General features: G+C 37.7%; 4 protein-coding genes and 1 long non-coding RNA gene across 25 annotated transcripts in view; 2 read left to right on the forward strand and 3 right to left on the reverse strand.

Annotated features, from left to right (window-relative positions):
* Positions 1 to 224: 224 nt before the first annotated feature.
* LOC124302746 (ATP-binding cassette sub-family G member 4-like) lies at positions 225 to 4,942 on the reverse strand. The gene has a single exon (XM_046759244.1). The coding sequence runs from the start codon at positions 3,033 to 3,035 to the stop codon at positions 1,233 to 1,235; it is 1,803 nt and encodes a 600-aa protein (XP_046615200.1). The 5' UTR covers positions 3,036 to 4,942; the 3' UTR covers positions 225 to 1,232.
* A 1,264-nt stretch (positions 4,943 to 6,206) lies between these two features.
* Positions 6,207 to 7,484, reverse strand: LOC124302751 (uncharacterized). The gene is made up of 2 exons (XR_006907763.1): positions 6,753 to 7,484; positions 6,207 to 6,698 (listed from the first exon to the last, which is right to left on the reverse strand). It is a non-coding gene; the product is annotated as an uncharacterized LOC124302751 (long non-coding RNA).
* A 339-nt stretch (positions 7,485 to 7,823) lies between these two features.
* LOC124302747 (zinc transporter 2-like) lies at positions 7,824 to 12,864 on the forward strand. Of its 4 annotated transcripts, none has more exons than XM_046759246.1 (8): positions 7,824 to 8,519; positions 8,850 to 9,326; positions 9,437 to 9,577; positions 9,678 to 9,840; positions 9,907 to 10,060; positions 10,146 to 10,341; positions 10,437 to 10,677; positions 10,773 to 12,864. In XM_046759246.1, exons 2-8 carry the CDS (start codon positions 9,045 to 9,047, stop codon positions 10,919 to 10,921), a joined length of 1,326 nt encoding a protein of 441 aa, XP_046615202.1. In that variant the 5' UTR covers positions 7,824 to 8,519; positions 8,850 to 9,044; the 3' UTR covers positions 10,922 to 12,864. The 4 variants fall into 4 exon arrangements, with proteins under 4 accessions (XP_046615202.1, XP_046615203.1, XP_046615204.1 ...); XM_046759247.1 differs by having other exon boundaries at positions 8,940 to 9,326; XM_046759248.1 differs by having other exon boundaries at positions 8,958 to 9,326.
* LOC124302748 (STE20-related kinase adapter protein alpha) lies at positions 12,199 to 14,976 on the reverse strand. Its single transcript, XM_046759249.1, has 5 exons — positions 14,113 to 14,976; positions 13,863 to 14,034; positions 13,580 to 13,778; positions 13,224 to 13,508; positions 12,199 to 13,146 (listed from the first exon to the last, which is right to left on the reverse strand). Exons 1-5 carry the CDS (start codon positions 14,511 to 14,513, stop codon positions 13,073 to 13,075), a joined length of 1,131 nt encoding a protein of 376 aa, XP_046615205.1. The 5' UTR covers positions 14,514 to 14,976; the 3' UTR covers positions 12,199 to 13,072.
* Positions 14,977 to 15,070: 94 nt separating this feature from the next.
* The window catches only part of LOC124302743 (CLIP-associating protein 1-A), a 29,599-nt gene continuing 17,742 nt past the window's right edge, over positions 15,071 to 26,927 (forward strand). For 11 of the 18 annotated variants that reach the window (XM_046759219.1, XM_046759222.1, XM_046759223.1 and 8 more), the window contains exons 1-6: positions 15,072 to 15,212; positions 16,090 to 16,583; positions 18,766 to 18,871; positions 19,287 to 19,458; positions 19,755 to 19,931; positions 20,291 to 20,367. In XM_046759219.1, the coding sequence (XP_046615175.1) occupies positions 16,395 to 16,583; positions 18,766 to 18,871; positions 19,287 to 19,458; positions 19,755 to 19,931; positions 20,291 to 20,367 (721 nt within the window). In that variant the 5' untranslated portion in view covers positions 15,072 to 15,212; positions 16,090 to 16,394. Of the gene's footprint in view, positions 15,213 to 15,560; positions 15,582 to 15,892; positions 15,914 to 16,089; positions 16,584 to 18,765; positions 18,872 to 19,286; positions 19,459 to 19,754; positions 19,932 to 20,290; positions 20,368 to 22,341; positions 22,439 to 26,927 lie in introns of those variants that run through there. The other 7 variants (XM_046759228.1, XM_046759229.1, XM_046759220.1 and 4 more) reach the window with 6 other exon arrangements.

Raw genomic sequence — 26,927 nt, forward strand, 5'->3', positions numbered from 1 at the left:
AAATTTCATTTTATTCCAAAGTGTGAGAATACATGTGTGCAATGTCGCAACCGGTTAATAAGAGTAGGAAAATTGTTGGAAATTGCATCTGATGAGAGAAAAATGAACAACTCAGATGACCGATTAAATGTTACAATCATTTTTTTAAGTTGTTTTGATACTATTCAAACGCGGCCGTCTGTTCCAGATTTTCATATAATTATAGTATAAAAGAGTAATCATCGTTATATTGTAAACAATTTTTATTTCACACTTGAATTTTAATAGATATAAAGTACCTGCCATAATCAGTTCCGGGATCTTGAATAAATATACACATTTTGACAACAATAACATTACAATGACAGCAGTAGGATGAGTCACTAAAGAGTGAAACAAAAATTCTACAAATAAATTATTCACTGTTATTGACATCATTATTATTCTAAAATTAATAGATCGCTTTTTGTTTGGAAATTTCTCAAGATCGTCTTACTACAAAGTGGAATCATGAATATTAAACCATCTTCGGTATAAGATTAAAAACATATTTTTTTACACTTTTTTCAACTTGATAATAATTTAATTAACACGACAGAAGTAAAAACTCAGAAATAATTACATCAACTCATTTGAAAAAAAATAAAGATAGTACATTCTTCGTATTTCATTAATATATTTCGGCAAGAGTGGGAAACGACAGTAATATTTTCCATACAATTAACGAATGTAAATTTTGACTTATACCGATCTTTATCATCTAGCGAAATGCGTCGCGTTTAAAATACAAACATTCATTATCACATGGTCGTTCCATTATACATCCTGTTAAAATTTGTTCTATGCTACCCTGTTTATCCTAGTCCAGCTGATAGCGTTATTTCGGTCATTTTAGAATGGAATGTAAAGGAAATCAAGTCACATCTCAAACCGACTATGAAGTATTCAACTGCTCAGTCATCTTCAATTAATCAACAGGCATGAGTGGATTTGATAATTAAATTTCGTGACATGAATACGCGTTGAATCACCTCATATTTAGAGAAACAGAGAATTTATGACAAATTAAGTCAACGAGAGACTTCTGCGTTAAACAGCGCAGAGGCAAGTTTATAATAGATCAAATAAACACCGCGTGTACTGAATAAAACATGACGATATGAATAATAATAATTGGACGCTAAACATACTGTCGTTCTTAGAGATGTGACTGGATGATTAACAGTAACAAATTTTTTAATCTTTTCTTTCGCTTAAGAAACAGTCAATTTTCTTCTCAATGTACAATATCCGATTATTCTTAAAACGACAAAATGCGCCGAGAGGAAAACAATATCTACCCAATATTTGCCATCTGTCATTGCTAACTCATTGAGTATGGTTTTGGGTACGCGATAATGACAATAAACTGCCTCTTCTGGACAGTTCAAATCTCCTCTGTTAAAACCGTAGACTGCCTGAACGAGTCCTTCAAGCGAGTAGCGAAGATAGCTCAAGTAGCTCAGGTAATAGAGGAAAGTTGGCATGTGATTGAACAATACAAAAAATCCAGCGAATGTCAGCATAACCGCGGTAGAAATGGCGCCTAGGAATGTACCGTTGATCGGGTTCACAGTTGTTCCCAAGACAAGACCGATGCTCTCCGCTGTCAGAGTGGTGAGTACAGCGATGGCGAGGAACATCAGAAATCTATTCCAGTCGAGCGGTTGACTACTGAGGAAGTAGGAAATGGAGCAGTAGACGATGGCAAAGAGAGTCTGGATGGGTAGATTGGCGACCAGAAATGCTGCGTAGTAGGTTTTGAGGTGATACCAGTTGTTGAACTGCTCCTTCTTGAGCACGGGGAGCTGAGACGGGAAGTGAAGAACTGCGGGCATCATGCTGGTGTAGCACAGGTAAACGGCAGATACGAGCAGGAACCCGACGTTGCTGATGGTTTTAGAGCCGTCGTCCCCGGCGTTGAGGTACAGCAGGCCGAGGAGCACGCCGACGCAAAAGTGGAGAATCAGCTTGAGGTGGGTGACAGTCCAGTCGCGGTACAGCTGGACCAAGTTGCGGTTCAGCAATGTCCAAAACCTGCTCAGCTCTGACGGAGGGTTGATCAGGACCTTAGCTTTTCCTTCCTCGCTGAGTCGCCTATCCATCTCTTGAAGGTTGATGTTCTTTATCACCGGTGGTGCCCTCCAGTTTTCCTCACAGGATGCGATGGCGAGCTGCTCGTTGAAGTTGCCATATTCCTTGTTGATCACCTCTATTATATAGTCAGCGGGATTGTGGTACTTGGGACAGTTCAGTCCCAAGTTGTTCAAGTATTTGACAGTGTTGTTGGCTGCACCCTGGTACACACAGTTACCCTCAGCGACAAGGTAAATGTGGTCGAACATTTCGTATATTGTCGCACTGGGCTGGTGGATGGTACACACTATCGTTCTTCCAGCCTTGGCGAGGGATTTCAGCGTTGAGACGACTTGGAGAGAGGATGAGGAGTCCAGACCAGTCGTTGGTTCGTCCAAAAACATGACAGGCGGGTTGTCCAGGAGCTCGAGAGCGATGCTTAGTCTCTTTTTTTGGCCCCCGCTCAGGCGGTTGCAACGAGTTTTCTTGGTTTTGGAGAGGTCCAGGGAGTCAAGAACGTCGTCTATCAGCATTTGTTTCGCCTTCTTGTTCAGAGATGCACCCAGCTTGAGGTCGGCAGCTATTTGCATCGCCTCGTTCACCGTAAACAATGGGAGAAGTTGATCGTCCTGTTGAATGTAGCACGATTCTTTCTTGTAAGCGTTCCATTCCTGCTTGCCGTTCGAGCCGATGTAGCTTATCCTGCCGGAGACATTTTTCTTTCTGAATCCAGTCAGGATATTTAACAACGTCGATTTACCTGCCCCGGACGGACCCATTATAGCCGTCAATTCCCCAGATTTAAACCGACCCGATAGTCCCTTGAGTATTTCCTTTTTCGGGGTGCAACATCCATGCTGAGCATAGAATGTCACGGAGTTAAATTCTATGTCTATCGACTGTGCCTTTGGTAGGGTTATCAGCACCGATCGTTGGTACATTTTATTACCAAACCAAGTACCGATCGTGTAGAGATAGAGTAAATGAACTAACGAATCTAGAACACTGAAAGTCAAAGTCGTTTGGAGACCTTTACTTGAGGCCGACCACTTGGGAACTTTGTATCACCTCACTTACTCGTGAGATACAGCCAAGTGATGTGAGTAACTGAGTTTCGTAGCGTCGGTGAATCGTTTACATGTTTCCTGTCAGGTTTTTCTCATTTTATTAGTTTATTTGCCAAGGAAACCGGATCTTTACTGAACTCAGAGAATACTCAAGAAATACCTTGACAATACCGGTTTATCCACACTTGTAAACTTCAAATTGCTCTTTCCTTTTTCTGTCGAAGGACTCTTAGTTTGGACATAGGTCTACTTCCCGCCGGAGTTGTTTTCAAACTGAGGAATCCTCTATTCACTCTGTCCGTAGACGCCGGATGGATGGATAGATTCAGTTGTCAACTCCCTACCACCTTTGTTCTAGCTGTAATACACACTATACAGATAAAGTGTGCCGAGTCTCCTTTCTCTGCCGCAAGTTTCGACGTGCATGTATGCATGTACCTGCAACCGCGGCTTCAAACTGTGTGCGTTAAACCATGCGTCTGCTATTGGTCAAATCGGTGTCGCGAACCCCACACAACGATAGACTTGCAACTCACACAACCGTAAACTCACGACTCACACAACCATAGACTTACAACTCGCACTTGAATATTGCGACAGGTTGACCCGACCGCTTCGACACGCAATTCGAAATTGCGAATTGCAATAATCGTTTGAAATATTTCCAGGCAGAGAAGACGCTCGTAAAACTGCATCGTTACGCTGATGAACACTGGACATGATTATGTTTTAGCACGTTTTTCATTTCATTATTTTCTTCTTTTTTGACAAACGTCGACATTATGTTGCGCATGTATTGTATTGGACGTAGCATCAAACTCACGGCTTGTTCGTGCTGTATTGCCGACAACGACCTACATACTCGGATTCATAGACATCACTCTTAAATTTTGTACGATAAGGGAAACATTCCCCAGCATATCGTCCACTACAATCTGGGTTAAGTTTGAGGTTATCTTGAACTGCTATCAGCAACTACACCGTGACTACATCCACTATGCATGCTGAGAGAGTCGGATGACCGATGACTGCACATACACGCATGCATAACGTACCGTATGTATGGACTTGGTACGATGGTATAACATTACACGTGTCACTGTGTCTACGTTTTTCTCGTTTTTGAAGGAAAAAACTATGTGGCTGAAGTTAGTAACGTTACCATATCGAAACGTTGGGACAAAAATTTCTATTTTGTACCTTTAGAATAACACAATAAGATAAATTGATAAAATCTGAGGTTGTTCATGCTATATTAACGGTTTCCTAAATTTCACATAATCCTTTAAAGTTGGAGAATAACGAGTATTTCTAAAGATACAGCATTACAATAATGTTACAAACTTCAGCCTGATAAAAGACTATCGTACAGATTGACCAGCAGTGGACCAGCAGCTTTCCGTCGTAGAAGATTTCAAACTTTGACTGCATTTAACACGTATGATATGCGGTATTCTAGTATGGAAACTACACGTGATGAATCGTCTATTATTCTTCAACGTTAGACACATACGACTGTCAGTTGTTCGGAACGATAATAATGATAATATGCGTTTGTGACATAAATTTAGTATACATTATGCAGGCGGTAGCATTAACGTGAAACGCGGACATTCAATTCGTATGTTATACCTATGTAAGTAAAGCAGTCGTTAGTTCCTGTCCTGCGTAATCGGTATTATACGGATATGCGTGGTTTTCTGTGATGGTCGAATTAGTGTCGGTATATGTTTTAGCACGGACTTAGTTTTCAGAATGAAAATTCGTCGCTGTGATCCGATCGGGTCAAATATTCATAGTTGAATTTGAATTCATTATTCTAAATTATGCAACTTGCGTGATTGTATTAAACCTGATTGACGTATTTAAGATACATACATTATACGTTGCGTGCCTTGTACATATTGGCAAAATCGTGCGAGAAATGTATAATTTATTCATTACATTATACGAAGTAATAATATATCTCGCGCGTTAACCGATGAACTGTATATAATAATAACTATACAGCACATATCAGATTTTTGTACAGTTAATTATGTCTGTAGCAGCAGCCGACGCGTGAGGTCAAATTTTTATTTCAAGTATGCGATACTTGGATTGCGAAAATTTTTACGCTTCATCTTGACAGAATAATTTATTCGCGATATTTTTATGTGTTCTTGTATGTTACACCATATACATTAGGATGTCCGTTATTTGGGTTCTACTGTAATTTTTTCGATCCCCCGCCTCCCCAAAAAAATATGTTCATATTATAGAAAAAAATCCCCTGTGAATATAAAAATTTTTAGAATAACATTAATACGCGCTGGAAGGCGATTGATATTTTAAATGTAAAGTACACTGAAATTTTCGTGTGCTTTAATTAATATTATTTTTTTTTTTTCATCAATGAAAATGGACTGAAGAAATCAATTTAATGCTTAAGAACAATGTTTATGCCTCCAACTAAACGTAGGAACAAAAAAACTTGAGTTGAACGCACGTATTCCGTAGATAACGACATTCAATTAAACCGTAAAAATGGTCTTGAGATTAAATGTATTATTGTTTTTGTTCTTATGTTAAGTTGGAAGTATAAACACTGTTTTCAAGATCAAATTTATTTTTTTCACTCGTTTGAATATATGAAAAATAAATAATTACTAATATACTTAAAATGTCAATATATCTTAAATTTTCAATTTTATTGCCCCCGGTACGTGTTAATATTATCCGAATAATTTTATACCAACAGGGGATATTTTTTTTTTTATAATATATTGTTGGGAGGGAATCGAAAAAGTTCCAAAGTCATCAAAATAACGGACGCACTAATATACGTAGACAGTTTCGAAAACTTGTATTCACCGTGATACGATGACACTAATATTAGACGTACACGACAAATCACAGAAATAAATGTAAATATTAATAATTCAACGTTACGGCCGAGTAAACGTAGACAAATTATATTCGAGAAAACTGTACATGTATATAGGTATATATATATATATATGTACATGCTGATTATTCCTTTGGGTCTAGTTTTTTCTCCTCACATCCACGAGAAGAATATGCACATAATGTAGTCAACTTTACCGTCGAAGAGAATTCCTTACTTGGAAACGTAATTATATTTTGTACAAAAGTGCTGGAGCTCACGATTCAAGAATATCAGACCAGACCAATAACGAACTCATGTGAATGTCATTAAAAATTCGGTGTCGCATCGTATGATCTTTTACCATACCGCTCAAGGCGTTATATGGTAATTTCTTCCCTGTCTTTGGGTTTTGAAGTAAAAATCGACCCGTAGTTTTCTTTCTCTACGAAATGCAAATTAAGTTTAATTAACATGTTATCATTTCCTGTGCTTTCACGTAATATACGGCACTGATTCGCTCGCCAAACTTACAAGATAATAATTTCCGTTTCGTTCGCCGAGACCTTGAACTGTATCATCAACTCCACGAGCAGTAAGGAGGACGGGGGATTATTCGAACTTGAATAAAATTATGTATACGTGCACTTGTGTGTTATCGTAACCAGATACTGAAAATAATATTTGCTTATCATGTGCGTGCACCGGATTTTGGGTATACATACCTATTACCGATTATAATCGAATAATTGTTTCTGGAAACAGCTGATGCGTCTTGAGGTAAATACCTTATAATTTGCAATGCGTACCGCAAATTTATGGTACAAAATAATATGTTACATGTGCATGCGGGCCAGTGGACAATATCCATGTATGTGTGCCGTACGACATACGTGACCTGCATGCACATCATCTGCAAAAATAGCTGGGTATATGATTCTTACGTAAGCAGCATCAGCTTTGCGGAATAGTAATTAGATATTGCTTTGGATGTTTTACTTGAAGAAAACCCTCTGGTCAATGAAGTATATTAGCACTCTTTTTTTATGTTGAGTCGGTGCGATTTTCGTCTGACGTAGTAGGTACAATAAAAAGCCGTATTCAAGAAATACCGGTTTTCGGTGGATCGTGAAACAGCTGGATTTCTCGCAGAAATCGAAACAACCACGACGAATTCACAGATATAACGAGATAATTCCGCACGAAGTTGTAGATAATTCGTTAATTTCTTGGTTATATTTCAGCCCTGGAAATCTGACTTTACCGCAGTGAGAGATATCACAATTATACTGCAACTTTAATTTTTCACAATATCTGGGGTCGATTACCGCAAGTGTAATTGTACCATTAGAATGTGCAGGCAGTGTTCGTTCTGTGATTAATCGGGTTATGTAAGAAACGTGATACTAAATAAATAATATTGTGAGAAAAATTACACCCTTGCATAACATTTATGACCTTGACGTGCGACACGCGTACGTGATATGTATACACGTATCATACGCTACTCATTCGTCATATCTACCCCACTTGAAGATATATTATTGCGCGGTGTTTTCTTTGTATTTTCTCTAGATTTTTTCTTTGCAATTCACTAATCATGCTCGGGGCTTCGAGCTCTTTCTATCTGCGAAATGATTTCTTACCGCATACAATCAAGAATATCATCCAGTTCAACTCTCTCACAATCGACGCCTTTGACATCGGCTACCTACCGCACCGGAACGTTACGTCAGTTGCTCCGTTGATCCGGCGAAATGTGTGTGAAACTAGGTACGTATCTTACCGACCGAAAAGATGCCTGTAGCATTGATTGGCCACTTCCGATGTATCTTGCGATACGATTGGCTCGCGACGAATGCTAGAATTATGGAAGGCAGCCAAGGCTAATGTCCGTTGGAGATTACCTTCTCTGTGGGTTGCCAGTTCGACATCGGACCACGGTCTTTCAGACAGGTCTGGGCACTCCGGCTGCAAAACCGTGCTTGTAAATGAAGCCGATGTTCTGAATTTTCGCCGCTAGCGCTAGTGAGGGAGAGGCCTACTTCGTACAGAGCTTAGTATGCATACACCGGCCTCGGAGATTGTAGCGCTCCGGTCTTTGATGCACAAATTGAGAAACACGGACTTCAAGACGGTCACACTGCGTTGTATAGGTAGGGGCTTGGAGTGCCCAGACCTGTCTATAAGACCGTGCATCGGACTTATCAGCTGTCGTGATTATAATCCTAGTTTTTTTTTTTCATAAGTCGTAAATAGCCGTAATTCAATTTCTTATCGTTAGAACGATACCCGAGTTAATAATTTGTCAAACGGACGATTGTAGTTGCTTTTAATCTATATTAAACACTTGTGTTGTGTACGTACGTACGTAAAATGCCACCACATCGACGTTACTGTGAGATAAAAAAATTGTTACCAGTTGAAAATAAAGAGCCGTCTGCAGTTGTGTTGTTGAAATTGTTAATCCTGCTGTTTGCGTGATTGTATAGGTAAGCACACAGGCTGACTTGAGACATTGCGTTGCATTGCTATGTGCAAAATCTATGCAAATCGATGACGAACGATCGTTGATTTAACGTACTCCTCTTACCAGACGTGCTTCCAGTTTGATTTCAAATTCACATCTTCCAACTGTCCCTACTCACGTCTCCATTTTCGACTTACATATTCTTCCGGTTTAATTACAACCATCACGTCTTGCTATTGAATAAATGAATGCTTTGCATCGGTTAATAGTAACGATAATCACTTTAACTAATAATTACGACGAGAATAACAATACATTGCGATACTATGACTGGGACACATCAATTTGACAGGTGTTCCGGTATTTAATTGTCAGATTTTCCATTATTTCGACACTGCAGCAACAGAATCCTAACGTATTTACAATACATTTACTCGCGTAGTTTTAAAATGCCTGGCAGAAGTTGTTGTGACACTTTTAAATCTTGTGTATAAACCGGCTAGTCAAGGCTCATTTTTGAAAAGACGAGACCAATTGTAAGCAAGGAATGATGTCTCATATCTGTGATGATCAAATCAACGATGATTACATCGGTGATGAATCTGAGAAAAACCTGTTAGTGGCTAATGACAGTTGCGCAAGATGCAGGAAGTTGTCAACGTCTAGCAGCATACTCAGTTACGAAAGCAAACTGCGAAATTGGACGGAGGATTTAATGGTCGGAGCCGATGCCGAAGAAATCAATGGCAATGCGGCTATTTCTAATATTATGTTTCCTCAGACGAGGTTGTCGCTCAATTCCTGCGATAATGCCGAAGCTCCTTCGCTTGTGAGTAAAAAACGAGCATTTCATTCCACTCGACTGCTTTGTATTTTCTAAAACTGAACGTCGTGAATTTTAGAAATTATACATCATTGCAACTTCATATCTTGTTACAGGATCGATACTCAAATATTCCGCTCCAAAACGGTCACGTTTACAACATTCAAGAGCATTGTCATACAAAAATCTCTCGACGGAAAGATTTTAGTCCGTGGCGTCAATTGGTCGCGGCTTCTTTAATGTGTCTCATATTCATGGCATGTATTACTTTGCACTTAGACTATTGCGTTGTGTCTTGGGATTTTTTAAAAAATTTTGAGTAACATGGTATTACAATGATAATTCTACTGTTTGCAGCTAGCGGAAATAATCGGAGGTCATTTGGCGGGGAGCATAGCCATCATGACTGATGCTGCACATTTGTTGTCAGATTTTGTAGGTTTTTTAGTGAGTTTATTTTCCATTTGGATTGGACAACGTGCGCCGACCAAAAGATTATCATTCGGATTCTACAGAGCCGGTAAGTCCGTCTCAGCCATGACTAGATTTAATATGAATGAACCGATTGACGTTTGTTTACTTCCAGAAATTTTGGGTGCCGTGCTCAGTGTCTTAATAATATGGATATTGACTGGAATATTCGTTTACATTTCTATACTACGCTTGGTAAACGGTGATTTCAATATTAAAGCGGACACAATGATGCTTGTAGCAGGGATTGGGATAATCATAAATATTATGTGAGCAGCTAAAAATTGATTTTTAAAACTCCGCTATCACGCAGTGTTCGAGTTGTTGATAAATCTATCCTCGTTGCGTTTTCAGAATGGGACTCACCCTGCACGGAATGTGTATTAAAGTTCCGCATAGTCATAGTCATGGCGGTTCACGATCTAGTCACTCGCATACTCACAAAGATGTTCCTGGTAATATAAACGTGCGAGCAGCTGTTATACACGTTATAGGCGACCTCATTCAAAGTATCGGAGTTTTCGTTACTGCCGTTATAATCAAACAATACGTAAGTTTTCAAACACGCATCACGTGGAACGATTAACAATCAATAAATCAATCGACTTCTTGTTAATCAATCACATGTCTTTTCACCATCCACAGCCAAGCGCGAAAATAGCTGATCCTATTTGTACATGCGTATTTGCATTGATTGTGCTATTTACTACTGTGCCTGTGTTGAGAGACAGTGTAAATGTCTTAATGGAAGGATTCCCTCATCATTTTGATTACACAGATGTGTTGAAAGCTTTATCCAGCATAGAAGGGGTGCAAAACGCTCATAATCTTCATATATGGTCGTTAACGATGGACAAATACGCGCTCGCCGTTCACCTAGCCATTAGTGAGTAAATCTAACTCTTTCTGATGAATTTCTTACTCCTCATCATCTTTACTTAAACTTGCTATAATTGATCACCCTTTTATTTTTAAATATAGGTAACAACGCGGACTCCGATATTGTTTTAAAAAACGCGCTGAAGTACATTAAGAGAGAATTAGACATTGATGCTGCCACCGTACAAGTAGAAAGATACCTTTTCCCCACCATGGAAAACTGTGTTCAATGCAGACCGCCAATAAACTGACAAATGGTTACACGTTTTTAGTGAAACATATGAAACACTCCATTTATACAGCTCGAAAAAATGTTCAGAACAAGGCCAAGTATCATGTCAAGGCTGATTAGGATTTTCGTAATGAAAACTAAACAAGAAAATAGACAAAACTCAACAGGGCGTCTTGTTGCCATTGTTGATGATAATCTTCGGGTAGGAAAATTTACTGTTCATTTTATATAGACCACTGATAGCTAAATAACAATCAAAACTGTGTCAAAACAGTGTCAGATATCCAAGTGTTGTACTGGTAAACATATGCACAAATGATCCGAACATACAAAATACGTTAGGTATTATGTGATAGGAAATTTCTGCTCAGATAATGTTGGATATATACAGACTGGATACAAAAAATTTCTATATTTCGTTTCAAACTATAGTACATTTACAATCGAGCCATGTGAATATGGATTACAGTATTAAACAATAGTATTAATTTATACTTGTAAGTATGGGTATACATACACGCTTTATTTAAGTTTACGGAAGTGGGTGGAAATTAGAAGGTAAAAGAAAACAGAAAGAAATAAAATATTTTCTTAGCCGTCTTCTATAGGTAATTCAGACTTGTTACTGTCAAGTTTGTCTTTTATCTTGTGGAATTTTTGTTTCTTTTCTTTTCTCGTCTGTTTTTCGAATTTTTTGAAAAAAACTTTGAAAAGTAAAAAGAGAAAAAAGCCAAAAATATACAATTTACTTTAGATAAGTGCTAATCGTTATTGAAATATGCGCACAAGACTTTAACGCACAGTTATTAATATATAGTTGTTAGATATTTCTATATCTCTTGTGAGAAAAATATTGTACAAAAGTATAAAAATATTAGTGATAAAAAAATTAATTCTAATTCTCGAGCAAGAATAATTACTTTTAATAAGCAGCGTTTTTTTCATCATTTGGATAAAATCTTTATCCTATAACTGCTGAACAGATATATTTAATAAAATTTCGGGAAACTATTTGTGCAGTTTGATACAAAAATACAATACTTGGAGTTTTTACTATTCACAAGCACTTGTAACATATCAGCAAATAATATCTTCATAACGACGGAGATAAAATAATCAGTGCAGATGTTATAAGTAATGTTACAAATGCGATCTGGAAGTGCCTTCTGTTTCTTGCAAAGTTTGAAAATGATTTCTTTCATCGACTGCTTAACCCTAGTTGGTCACACCTTAGTACAATCGAATAACGGTCACTTTGGGTGAAATTTACCCCAAGTGATTTTTTGCTTCTAAAATGAGTTCTAAAAAAACAATCTAGGTATTGTTTGAGGATCGCAAAAAAAGCTCTCTCATTTTCCTAATCAAAATTCATTGTTTAAATATTGTAGAACATCGGCAAAGTCAAAGAAAGTGCCAAAAATGTCGAAAAAAAGGCTCTTATTTCGCATGAGGAATGGCACCACGAGGCCCATTTCTACGACTCAGGGACTCTACGAGGAGTTGGAGAAATGTTAGGTGTGAAATTCACTCAAGAGTGACCAATTAGGGTTCAAAGGAGGCGGAGAAATATATATTTACATCTGTCCAGGCAGTTTTACTCAACGTTCAGTGCGAGTCATAAATGAAGCCGAAAAACAAAATAAGTAGTAGACAACTATATACATAGGAAAATTCAATTATGTCGTAGATACAACAGAAAAAAATATATCGTCCATAGTTTAGCTCATAAAATATTTAAGACAACAACATGTATTCAAAAAGTTAAATATCTTGGTAGATAGAATTTATATTTAGAAGGTTAGTGGCTATTGTGATGAGGAAAATAAGACACATCACAAATGTCCCGTATGAGAATTAATGTAACTACCTAGTTTGATATAAACATTCGATAAATGATGACACAGGTTTACCTGTGATAAATAGATAAAACTTTACTTTAAATAAAAACAGATACACAATAAATCGTCAATCATTTATGACTTAGCGTTACTTACAATTAGACTGTATTTCATGAACTTCGGCGTATATTTATTGGGTATTAGTAGAATATAAATCGAGCGAACCAATCGTAAGACGCACTTGTAAATCATATCAAATACTTGTAACTCTTTCATGCCCAATATACAGATATACATTGCGTTATAAAACTTTTATAATTATAGACACGTGCTCAGAAGTCCCACTGACAAGTCTCCAGATCTAAATCAACCAGCTGCTCCGTAGATAGAGCGACGAGATAATCACCTGCGGAAGAAAAAGTTCAATGTAAGAAATAGAGGAGTGTAATCACAGCAAAGTTTGGATGATCATTTGAATCTAACCTGCGGAGTGGGCGTGCTTTTCACTAATCGAAGTAACACAGCGAAGTATTTCGATCAACGATTCGTCGTTTCTGCGGCACTGCTTGAAAAATGGATGCACTGCAAGCTGACTCATCGTAGGACGATCTGACGGATTTCTCAATAGGCATAATTCGGTCAAAGCATGAAAAGGCTCCGAAAATTTTCTGCTAGACATATTGTGCAAACGCGTTCTAACAGATTCCAAACTACTGCTGCTCGCGTTTCCATCACCCACAATGTTGTCGCATACCAATTTTTTCTCACCTATATTGCAAAACGATGAAAAAATTCTGTGGTTACACAAGCTTGCAGCTGCACATAACAAATTATTTTACCATTCTCGTCATCCTCTGTATCCATTGTATTCGGGGGAATGGTCGAGCGGTCTAGTATGTGAGGAGCGCTTCCGCGCACTTTTTCCGTCAGCATTAGAGTGGCAGGAGTGTCGCAAAATGGCACAACACCATTGGCCAGTTCACATATCGTCATGCCCAAGCTATAAGTATCGGATTTCTCATTGTACCCATGGAGGTCCTGAAACAATGCAAAGAACACCAAAGTCAATATTGCGTTGAAGGCGGAAGCACCAATCCCCTGGAAGTGGAAAAAACTACAAACCTGTTGAAGCAGCTCGGGACTCAGCCACTTCAGATTGTTAGTGGTCGATTTTGGAAAGGAATGTATGGTCCTCTGCCATTTGCCATGCCTGACAATTTCGCAGGCGTATCGCATACCAGACAAGCAAGCCTGACCAGATGTCGAGATGAGAATGTGGCTGGCTTTGATTGCCCTGAAAGTAACAATACATAACTTAACTCATAACAAATGACAAGGTGACTAGTTTACCGACAGTTTCTCGTTAGTTCACCTATGGATGAACCCTCTTTTGTGAATATATTCCAGTCCGTGAAGAATGTCCCTCAGTATGTAAGCAATCGCGAGCTCTGGTAATCCTTCGTTGAAATATTCCTCGATCAGATCGTGGCAGGATCCGTAGCCCATTAGTGGCGATACGACGCAGATATTATGTCCTGAGACAAAGGTGGCTAAATAGGGGAGGATATTTGGATGCTGAAGCTGCCTGGTCATTATTATTTCCTGTTCCACGAGGTCATATTCCTCGTGACTGCGATTGTCCATGTTAAACTTTTTAATCACTACGTGTGTGTTCTTCGGCTTATAGCGCGCCAGGTGAACACTCCCTGCTCCATTGCAGCACATCCCCAGAACAGCGCTTCCCTCATAGTTATCAGAGTCAGAGTCGTGCATGTTGTGTGATGGAAATGTGACGATAGATGGAATTTCTCAAAATGTGAGTAACAGTTGCACTTTTTTTTCCACTCGAAATTATCATCAATTGACGGAGGTAACTAGCTCGTACATGTATAATAACCCTTCTCCTTTTGTCAAGTCTATCCAAAATAATGTCATTTAACCTCTCCTCTAGTCCATGTTTTTTCTTGTTCTCTCCTTCAAACTCTTCGTTGAATATATTCAGTTTCCGTTCAAAGGCGCAGACGGTGAGTTATTTCGAACGTCAATAGCTATGGCCTGGTCATTTCATCATAAATTGAACTTGTTGATCCAAAACACTGAATGTAACTTCTTTCATGTACTCTTGCATCAAATGTCAAGTGACATTTCGGGAACAGACGGCAGCGGTCAATTTGTCGCCGCCAGACATGAACTATCGATTTACACTTTAAAGATCCACCGCCCGGCGTGACGTCAGGTCCCTAGTTCGCTTCGGCGCGTAAGGATGGCGCTACGATCGTCGGGATGACGTCACGATTCCTAGTTCACGCAGACGCTCAGAGATTACACTGCAATCGCCAGCGCCGTAGTTGAACGATGCGAGGTGTTTCACAGTTGAAGCCGAAGCTATGGTCAACGAAGCTCTGTGGTGCAGCAAAAGTTAATAACTTTATATTAAATAGTCTGTTCGGGATAGAAAGAGGGATAGCCAAGGTACGTAAGTCTCTTTTCTGCGTGATAACAAGCTCCGTAAACAGTTCTAAGTACGAGTTTTAGACGGGATATTTTACGTAACGTCTTCCACGATACCTTGCTCCATTTTTCATTGACGGTTGGTGACGGTTACTCACCGTCTTTTTCGTGCGGCGACGAATTTCTTTTTTCTCGTTGTATCCCTGCTTTTCTCTCTGTGTAGGTGTTTGCGCGCGCGTGTGTGTGTGTGTGTGTGTGTGTGTGCATGCGTGCGTACGTGCGTGACTGTGTGTTTATTTTGTTTTTCTCTTGTGGCTTTTTTCCACTTTTACTCGGGGTTTGAGCTCGTTTTTAATACACCCGGTAATTAGCCCTTCGTTAAACTTGATCGTGAGGCTCGATTCGTCAATTCTTATATTCTCTATCGCTTATTCGCTCTCTCGCTCCTGTTCTATTCAAATACTTGACTAGATTGTCTTTTACCGACGTCACTTTAGCCGTAAATTCATACCTTATATGTACCTCGACGATATTATTATATTTCTCTCGCGTATCATCACCTCGCGTTCGCATGCATTCCTATTCACGTTTCGTTTACTCCTTTTGGCAGAATTCTCCTACCAGCATATTCACACATTCGGTCTATTATTGAGCTGGGTTACACCCGTTGTTTAAACTGTGAACTGTACGGCAAATTCGGCCTTAATTATTTAACGACCTAGGTTGTGAATTAGTCGTAATTAATTATGTTTCTGATCCTGATATCGATGCAGAGTTAAAATTTTCCTAAATAAAGCAAAAACATGATCAAATCTATAAAGTAATTAACTGGCCCATGGCTTCGGTACTTTATTAGTGAATCAATGGCAAATTTTGATTATTTTGTAATATTTTACAGGAGGATGATGCGTTGTTTCATTAAGAAACACGTGCAAAGATACACATGACCGTGACAGGATGAAGTAAACAACAACACGAAGTGAAGGGATGTTCGCACAGCTGTGATATTCTAATAATAGCGACAAAGAGGTAAATTTGAAATTTCTAAAAAAAAAAAAAGTGAAATCCATGGTGTGCGTCTAGTTGCGAGATGTGCGTGCTTACAAAGGATACTTGTTAACACGTTGGCGTGTATCTGATGACAATGTTGTAGTGCAAGTTAAAAAAATTGTGTAAACTGGTGAAAAAACAATCTTTGCAATAATGGCTGGCAATCCAAGAGACATGGATGCCTTCATGCCACTCCTGTCTACCACGGATATTAAAAAGAAGTTGAATGTCGGTAACTTGCTGATCACGTATCTCGGCGACGATGATAAAAGCATCGAGTGCCAGGACATTGGACTCTTCATAGACAATCTCGTGCCTTGGCTTCACAACGGAAATCCAAAGGTGAGTCAAATGTGTTGTCGACCAAAATAGGGGCGTGATTCTATTCGTTAGTACCTCAGCATATGCTTTTCATCCTTAATTTTTAATCCTCACTAATTTTTCCTCACCCGATATCGTACAAAGAATACAGTCTTCAATGATCCTTCAAGATAAATCATGACTGGTAAAATAAAGAAAAGTTTGCAGGCTGTGGATCAGGTAAAACTTTCATACCATGTATGTCAAAGTATCCGATGGCAACTTTGGTCAGTCCACTTTAAACTGGGTATTAAATGTAATCCGGGTTTTGGGTGACAGATTTTATCATCAAAATACTACAGAGTTTTTTCAATATTCTAATACTTAATCAGCAATTACCGATGAATTTTAAACACCAAAATTAGGGAATTAATTAGTTGAATAATAAAATCTGATCTAACAATTTACGCAGAATCAGTGAAGAAACATTTTCAAAGTAGAAGTTTGAATTGGAAAAAGAAGTAGCCCAGTCTGAGCCAAATTTATGAAAACAATGTTATTCGAACATCTTTTTAACACGATCCACTGGAAATTGTAGAAATAAACGTAGGCGAAAAATGATCGTGAACTGATAATCATTCCCATTTGTTTTAATATTGTTATCGTAGTCAAAATTAGACCTCAAGTTCGTGTGCAGTAACCGACGGTAACAAGGTGACAATTTATTAATAACAGCGGTCAATTCTATTGCCCATAAATTGTGCCATCATATCGCAAAGTATGTGTGCTGAGTACACGAAATTGAAAAATGAGTCCTAGCGCCTGTGACGTTTTATAACAATAAGAAGGCGGCGAGTTGTCCTTACTAAACGATGCTCGCAGTTGTGTCGGTGGATAAAAACCCACACACGCTTGGACACTGGCTGGTAGATGAAATTGAACAGGTTTTACATTATTCATGAATCATGATCTCCTATCTCTCACACATCTTGACACACATGCATTCACCTTACCCAACATGACTAGAGGTAGTAGTATTGTGTTGCCTTGCCACATGTACCATTCACTGCTATATTTAGCATTGATTTTTGTTATCTGTGTCACCTCTCGGATTCAGCATCTTCCTTCGTTATTTTTCACCACCACATCCTTTCCCCCTGCACATTTCGATTATTCCCAAACTTTCAATTTATTATTAGGGTCGGACAGCCGCGAGGGGAATTAAACACGAAATAAAAAATTCTCCAAAATTTATCATCAAAACATTTATGGGTATTCTTGTAAGAAGAAAGATACTAATTTGCCGCCTCTGTTTTATGCTTTTTCATTTAATTACATGTCATGTATTGCGGAGATCTTCCCACGTGGTTTGCCGATTTTTGCAAACCAAGTACAACGTCGAACTTCATCAAAGTATAGCCTATGGGCTTCTTTCCTACAATCTCGCCCACACGTCAAGTTCTAGCTGACCAAGATTGTACTCATTTATTTGATGCATTAAACGTTCCCCCACGCAGCATTGTGCTCCTGCTCAGATTTCGACTGGTCTTGTAATACTCAAGCTGACAATTGAGCGGTCTATGCCATTAAGCATAATTGTCTGCTATTGATCATCCCCATAAGTAGACTTATTACTTTTGAATTTCTTTCGTCTATCAAATTATCATCGATCTTGCCTTGTGAAATTTTGATATTATTAGATTTTGATTTGCAATTTAGATGTTGTTATAAATTATCTCTCATTCGGCAAGAATATTTACAAATTCATCCTTCTTTGGCATATTTTATAATCGTACTTACAAAATTCTCACAAGGTCGTCACATCTTTCACCAACTCAACTCCATGTGCTAGATGCAAACAATTACATCATCGGGGAGTGGCTCTTGTCGTTTTCCACATACATTTTTATTCTTCTTTTTTGCTCAAATATTTTTTAACGAACATATTCACGTGTTTGTCTTGTTTTTCTTCATTTTTTCCACAAACAGCTAGTAAACATGCTCGTTTCGCGAGAATTAATTAGATAAAGTAAAAGTAATTGTCTCTTAAAGCTGGGCAATTAAGGTTCCGTTCATTCTTTTTTTTTTTTGTTATATTTAAATGCTCACATGTGATTAAATTCATGCTTAGTAATTAGGTGTATAATCATTTTACTAACTGAATAATAATTCAAAATACGTTTATTTTACATTATTTTTCCAAGACGTTTTTTCATTCCCCCAGGTTTGTCAAAATGGTTTGGACGCTCTCACTTATCTTGCCGATCGTATGGGCCCGGATTTTAAGCCTTATATATCAACAATCATGCAGCCTACAATCGACAGATTGGGTAAGCGATAAAAAAAGAATTTAATCACTATGTTGATATACATCATTTTTCCTTTTTACTAGCGAGAAATTAAAAACAAGTGTTTACTAACTTCTGGTTGCAAGTGTATTTCTAAAACAAAAAACGTAAATATTTTGTAGTACGTTTGAGAATCTCAAATTTCCGTATTTCGATTTCCTTGTCGCACTCTGAATGTATCGATAATGAATGAATAGAATCTAATCTAATCAAAGCTAAATGGTTTAGAGGAAAACTCGCTATGGTTTCAGACGGTTAATGCAGAATCCGTATTTTGCTGAATCAATTTCCACGGCATGAAGTAGCTCAAATAAATAGACAAACAAAGTTCCGGTTGCATTTGGATATTAACGTTCAGACAAATTACATACATGAAAATTTTTCTGTTACTTTGCAGGAGACAGCAAAGACACAACGAGAGAAAAAGCATCGCTTCTTCTCCTCAAGCTCACAAATCGAGGCTGTTTAACGGCTCAACAACTTTTAGATAAACTCCATCCAACATTCACTCACAAAAATGCCAAATTGAGAGAAGAAGGTCTGGTTCTCCTGACAACGTTGTTAGACGAGTAAGAAGTTATTGTTTTCTAAAACGTACAAGAATCAGATTTAAAATAGCCGAAAGATTGAACCAGGTTATTCAAAGCCCTAATGTCCTGATAACGATCAGCGATGCTTCTGAGCTAATGATCACGGTTGTCAGTCGTTTGTGTAGATTAAGATAAAATGAATTATGGCTGGTTTAATGACCTTAGAGAAAAAAATACTTGCGCGTTGAATTTGTCAAGTATATAGGTAGGTTTTTATCTCTGCATAGTTATAATGGACCAGAAATTAACAACTATCTTCTTCTGATTCGTTTCAGATATGGCGCTGACGAAATGGCACTATCCGGAGTTATTTCAAACATAGTCAAACTTCTGTCCGATCCGACTGAAAAAGTTCGGGAAACTGCGCTCAACACTGTGGCACATGTTTACAGACACGTTGGCGAAAGATTGCGGCATGATCTACAAAAGAAGCACAACGTGCCACAGGCAAAGTATGTCAAATAACAAGAATGGAAAATGTAGCTGTAGTTTTAAGCTTTTATTACTCGTGTTGAATTAATATTGTTTTCTGCACGACAAATAAATGCTCGCATAGTTCTTAAAATCTTGATAACAGGTAAAGCTTTGGGCTGCGACAAAAAACTCGGAATCAAACGTATGTCTAGCATCTCTAGATATTTCATTATTTTTCTCTCTTCTGTTTTTCTTTGCCTTTAATTTTCTTTAATTCAAATGCAATGATTGTTCCGTATTTCAATATTAAATCTTTTTTCAACCAATCATGATCCTTTTATTGTTGTTTACAATTATTGTCACGAAAAAATTCACATTTTCCTTTTACCTATTTCAGGTGGCTGTTACTAATCGAGAAGTTTGATCAAATAAAAGCTGCAGGAGATTTATTACCATCAGCGATGTCGTCAAAGGGTGAGTACAGATTTAAACATCTTTTCTTCTCCTTGTACTCGCGAAATATACCTACATCCTACCACAGAGAGTTGATCCGATGTAATTGATCTGCCAAGCCCACCTTCCAAGTTACATAACCAAATCTCATATGTTCAGTGAACCGTCTTGTACGACGACAGCATAGATTTCTTGAATCATTCATGAAATCAATCTAGGGCCCCCACGGTATCGTCTTACTTTGTATTAACGCAGGAAAGGAATAATGATAATAACAATATTTGAAAAGTGATCAAATTTCAACAACAGATATTCTTTACTTGTTGAAAAAACTTGTTCGAAAAAATTTCGCCCGTGCGGTAATGATGGAAATCTGTTGAAATATTGATCAGGCGATTTTGAGTAGGAATTATTTTATACTTCAAATGGAATTAATACACGGCGGATTTTTTTTTACCTTTTGTAATTTATGTCGAGCCTCTTGTCCGTTCCACGTAGTTGACATTTTAATCAGTCGCTGTATAGGCTGCTTGTTATGTAGAACGTAATAGAGGCACATAAAAGTAGGAAAAGCCGATTTGTTGGTTGTACTTTGTTATTCAGGAGGATGCAGACACACCCGTACTGCAAATTTCGTTTCTCCTTAGCATGTTAAGTATCTGACGATAGCCAAGTTAAGAAACGTGACGTATCATTGAATGTGCCTTACATAATTACTGTTACAAAAGCCATTAAACAGTATTGAAAATTGAAAAAAAATTCATGCATACATATTGTGCTTAATCTGGTAACTTATTGATTAGACTAGTTCCGTCGTGACGTAATTATCCGAACTTTATAAAAATGAACAGTCCTCCAAGAAACTCAATTTAAGAATATATACCAAGGGTGAAACTCATAATTAATCAAATATATCTGTTCCATGATGTGAACCTAAAATTTCACAATACATGGAAGTCTGTGTGAAAATTTAACCACACTGAAGAATGTATCGCACTAATCTTGCAATTCTACATAATTATGCTAATCGGATCATTGAATGTCTCTCCGAAGGCAAGTTATTCATTTTTGCATATTTTGTATATGTATAATTACGAATTCTGTTACGTAACATTTGTAATTATCATTTTACGACTGCACATAAGTATATATAGGTGTCACGTATAGTCCTAAGAATGTTTGCGGAAATAATCAGCTTCACAAAAGAATGGGAAAATGGAAAAAGCATAGAATGAGAGAAACTCTGATACTTCTCACAAGCTTGCATTAAATAAAATAAATCGTTCAATTCTTTTTTAATAATTCTTAAATGATATTATTTTCTAAGATGCTAAGATTTGACACAAATCTTAATATTATGGTCTAAAAGCACATACTTATGCTCCCGAATCTACCCTTAATTGGAAATTATGTCATACAATTGGAATAACTTTATATTAAGGTGCGGCCATCTGGATTGACGAGATTTGATATCGAATAAAAATCCGTACATCCCATAGATGTAAAGATTTCTTTTCCCAAATATAAATGAATAAAATCATTCCTTTACTATTCTTCAAATGTTAGCGTGTAAAAGGTGGTAAGAAGATGAAAGGGAGGAAAAATCGATACTCTATTCGCTATTTTCCACGCAGGAATTGTGTGTATACATATGTATACATATATTTGTGTATATGGGCCACCATACGAATATTCGCTCTACCCTATCTAAATGTTTGCAACCACCCTACCCTCTAGAGATGTACATACGTGTACAAATACATATACTATGCACTTATGCATGCATCTACAACATACGCGTCATTATCTTCCCCCTTCGTGTGCAACGCAAGTCCTTCCCTATTCTCTCCTCCCCCTTTTCCTCTCACCGCCCTTTTACTTATATCCCCGTTCTAAAAGTACGGTGAATTACCACGCCTGGCGGGGGGGATTCCCCCCATATCGGACCACGGTGATACTTCTTCGTTAGTTATTCTATCCGCATCGGCAGCGTTGTGTCCCTGGCACATGGTTCACGCACGCCGATCGTGGTTCAACATCGCGCAGTTTGATCGCGGGATTCGGCCGGTCGAGTTTATGTTTCTTTTCTCGTGTAAATATTACGTATAATACATACTTCCGAATAATTTACTATTGTTTTTGTTTTCTTATATATTGGTGGGTTTTTTTTTTTTTTTTGATTTTTAGTGGGTGATTTATACTCATGAGCTTTTGTTTCTTTATCATTCATTGCACCGACGCTTGGTATATACGTATTGGTATATAATTTCTTCGTTTTTTTTTTTTTTTGTGAGTGCGTATGTGGTTGGGGGGAGGGAGATGTGTGGATGGGGATGAAACTTCTAGTTTTCGCATAATGAACACCGTTTTTCAGATTGTATACGCGTATTTTAGGGGATGCCCTGATCGATTTCAATGCAACGTCTATATCTTCAAATATATCAGTCCACGTATCGCAAAAGTGAATAATGCCTTAAAAGCGCGATTCTGTATGGCGTATGCAATTCTGAACAAAAACACTGCAATTAATTTTTATTTGACGCAGAAATAAATTGCATGTTTTCTACAAAATCGCAATATTTTGCTTTATTTTGATATGTACGCGAACGCCGAAATCGTCCAGAGCACCCCGCTTGATTTTCTCATTTTCAAAGCGATCGGTTCCATGGTAATATAATTGGGAAAATTTCATTTTCGGAAGAACGATCAGTCGAAATCACTGCATCGTCTCTGTGATCTTCATTCATCTGGATCAGTATTGTGTAATTTTTAAGTTATTACACGAATAATCTGCATCGTATGAATATGTTTTATTAAGGGAGCTTTCCAGTGTGACAGCCCAAAAAATCGCTGTTTTTCGCGATTTTTTTTTTTAAAGAAAAAATGATCTAATCGGTCTGGTTTTTTTTTTGTATATTAATTGGGTATTGAAGAATACTAAACAATTTTTTAAAGATCGATTTATTTATTAATTAATATCTATAAAAATGATGAAACAATTGTTACAGAAAATGCACTTGGATGTGGTGTCCACGTTGGGGGTCACAATTTTGATCTGAAACAAAAAACACAAAAAGATTATTGATCGGTATATAATTGGCTTTCGTGCTATGGAGGCTTTTTTCTTTTTTTTTCTTTTTGCAAAAATGGCGCCGGTTTGAACAAAAAGTATCGATTTTAGCATTTTTTTTGGCAGTTTTTTTTACAAAAAAATAGGAAGATGTCAAAAAAAAAAAAAAAGCTTCCATAGCACGATAAACAATGACGTTAAGAATATTGTGTAAAAAATTCAACTCGATAGCTTTAAAACTCTGCCCTCCAAGTTGGACACCGTTTTGAAAAATGCTGTTTCGAGAAAAACGCGTTCAAAGTTTCAAGTCAGGAAATTTTACATAAATCGTTTACTTACGGTCAATCAGCGATGCCAGGTCCGTACAATATCCCTTCTGCTTCTTCGAAAAGATCGTGCTCAATGGATTGTTCAGTCCGACGAGCTGTCCTCGCCTCTTTGCTGTCCAGGGACGCCTGGCGGTTTGCTTGGATGATGCGCGCATTCTTGTACTTAGCGGCGAAATCTGCGGCGCTCGGCCCTATCGTGCATCCCGTCGTCTCCAAAATTTTTAAAATTGGGTCGTAACCTTCATTGAAGGTGCACACAGCACACTGCGTAGCGATTTCTACTATCTGCTTGCCGCAGAATACGTGCTTTGGGGCTAGTTGCCACACACAGTGATTGATTGATTTTCAAGAATTTAGCACGCCATCCGCTTTTTTTTTGAAAATTGAGTGCGACAAAAAAATAAGTCGCGCGACTAATTTACGGCTAATTAACGGCAAATTATGCAATAGTCCGAATTCACATTTTCGACAATTGGCGAGCCAAGTTCATGTACGTGCAGGTAGGAACGAGACAATAGAAATAACAGTCGCACGGGCAGACGGCCGACGCGGCAGCTGTAGCGCTCCGTTGCCTTCTTCCAAAAAATGCTGTACAGTAACCGAAATAATCTGAATTTCGGCATGAAAATTTCAGGGAATATTCGGAAGAGTGTATACTATTCGATAAAGCAAAAAAAAAAAAATCGATTTTTTGAAAATTTCACACTGGAAAGCTCCCTTAATCAGCGATCGTCGTCGTGTCGCATGATTGAATTACGTTAGGTCGAAATTTTAAGGTTCAAACAGTACAGCGACTAATTATCCATTCATGTGTGTTATGATGCACGAATTACATATTGCGATAATTGTACCGTTCAGTGATGCTTTCATTGTGCAATTTCGAGTTCGCAAAACCGTCGCGATTCGATCTGTGAACTAAATAACGCGTGTGCGGTGTTTTTCTCGTCTTCTCCTTCTTCTTTTTATTCTACACCGCTTCGTACGGCGATCAACGAATACATTCTTGACCAGCGTGTTGTTTACATTGTATCCTTTTATTGTCATAATTCTATATCGACGCGTGTAAAAATAGAACGAAGATGTGCAAGAGTTTCTCTCAAAAATTAGTAATTTTTAACCGGCAGCTTTAATCAAATATCTTTCAAAGACTGTTAAATAATTTATCTTTTACCACATACCGAAAATACGGTTTAGTATCGGCTAGATTTGCATATCTTTAAAGAAGATGAGAGAACGATGAAAAAACAACAAACCAATGCTGGGCAGATACGTAATTCTACATAACAGTTTGGGTGTAAATGTACGTTTTTGTGATTTTTTTTCGCGTCAGCCTCTTTCGACTTCTGTGTTCAGCAAATTGTAAAATTCATCGCTTTCGACCGTGCAATTTCAACATTTCTAGTCACGTATTATCGGACTAAACAGGTTTATTAACCTCAGAATTTTATCGACATTGCGACGTACCGCATAATTGACGCGATGGTTCTCTCACGTAGTTAGGAAAAAAAACAAAAATTGTCATACGGGATTTTTCGACTATATTCTTGCTGTTCTCGGTATTCGTATTATACAAATTTTTTTTTTTTGTTGTTTTATTTTCATTATACCATGCGAAGCCCAACTCCCTGAGTATAATAACGGCATATCAAGCTTCTCTCACCACTACAAAACACCACGTTTAACCGTATATATTTATTTATTTATATGCGCTCAGTTCATTCGCATTTCTGTCAACCCATCTCAATTATTTCTCTTCAGCAAGCCAAGGAGTGGGTAAAAATAATCTACGGAGACAAAATATTCATCAAATTAACCGCGGATTGTCTCTTTTTCGATAATAAAACAGATGTGTGTGCCGGTTTCGCAATGTTTGATCAGCCAGCTAGCTTGTACGTACATACATCATACCTAGCGTGTATGTATTAATCATAAGAGACAAGCGATAGGTGCGGTACAATATAAACCCGTATAACATCGAGAGAAGAAATTTACCTGTCCTATATGTGAGGATGATGATGATCATGATGCGAGATGTGCTGCTGCGACGTCACGTACGCGTGAATTTAACCTCAGGAATGTTTCTCGTATTCAACAAGTATTATTATAATTATGCATAACAGAAAAAGTATAATAATATATATATATATATACTTGTAAGTATGTAGATTCAAACCGATGTTTTATTGTGCAATCTATAAAGAAAATATTTCTCTCTCGATGTGAAACGTCATCGTCGTCATCGTCTATTCGTAATTCGTATCTATGCAATCGAATAATTCATATTTACGTACACGAGATGCCTTTCTTTGTAACATCTGCTTATGATATACATCAGGTATTAATTGTCGATGATGCAGGTATACATATGTTTATGCTCATTTGCTAATTACGATCAAGTAGGGAGTATGTATAGCCCCCCCTCCGTCAATGTTTGAACGCAAAACGACGATGTTTTAGCAATCGACGTCCGCGTAATAAGTACCGACGATTTTCTCACTTATTCCTTCTTCTTTTTATTCTTATGAGAATACCGGATTGCGAGGATCGTGTTCACTGTAATTTTAATATTGCGTTTTTTCGTCTTTTCACCTCTCATTCTTTTTTGTTTTGTTTTGTTTTGTTTTGTTCTTCGCTTATTATTCCGAGTTATTCACGTGTGTAGAAACTCGCGTTTAGAAACTCTTCTTGCGTGGGTCACGAACAGGCTGTATATTCTAATTTTCTATTCTCTCATTATTTCTCTCTAGGTAATCATTATACAATTCCTCAAATTAACGGTTTCTTCTCGTTTTATTTTAATTCACCGTACCGTCGAGATAGAACAATTGAATACACGTGTATCGAATTTACACATGTACATATGTATGCACACGTATGAATGCATATCTATTTTTATATACAGGGTAGCGTTGAAGGGGGGATTTTTGTGTGAGCGCATGTTTTTATTTCATTTTCTAGAATTTTTTTCTAATAATCTCTTAAGAATTTTGGAATTTGGATTTTTAGGGGCGGTATATAGAATTTGAACTGATTCAAAAAATTTTTATTGCAAAATATTACGAAATGGTGACTGTAAGCATCAAAGCGTGCTGTTGTTTTTTTTTTGTGCTGTTGCCCGGATTTCTGAAGTTTCAGGTATCCTAGACAGAAAATTCAAAAATTGTCAAAATATATAAATATAG

The sequence above is a fragment of the Neodiprion virginianus genome, chromosome 4 (genome assembly GCF_021901495.1).
Source record: "Neodiprion virginianus isolate iyNeoVirg1 chromosome 4, iyNeoVirg1.1, whole genome shotgun sequence".
Lineage (NCBI taxonomy): Eukaryota > Metazoa > Arthropoda > Insecta > Hymenoptera > Diprionidae > Neodiprion > Neodiprion virginianus.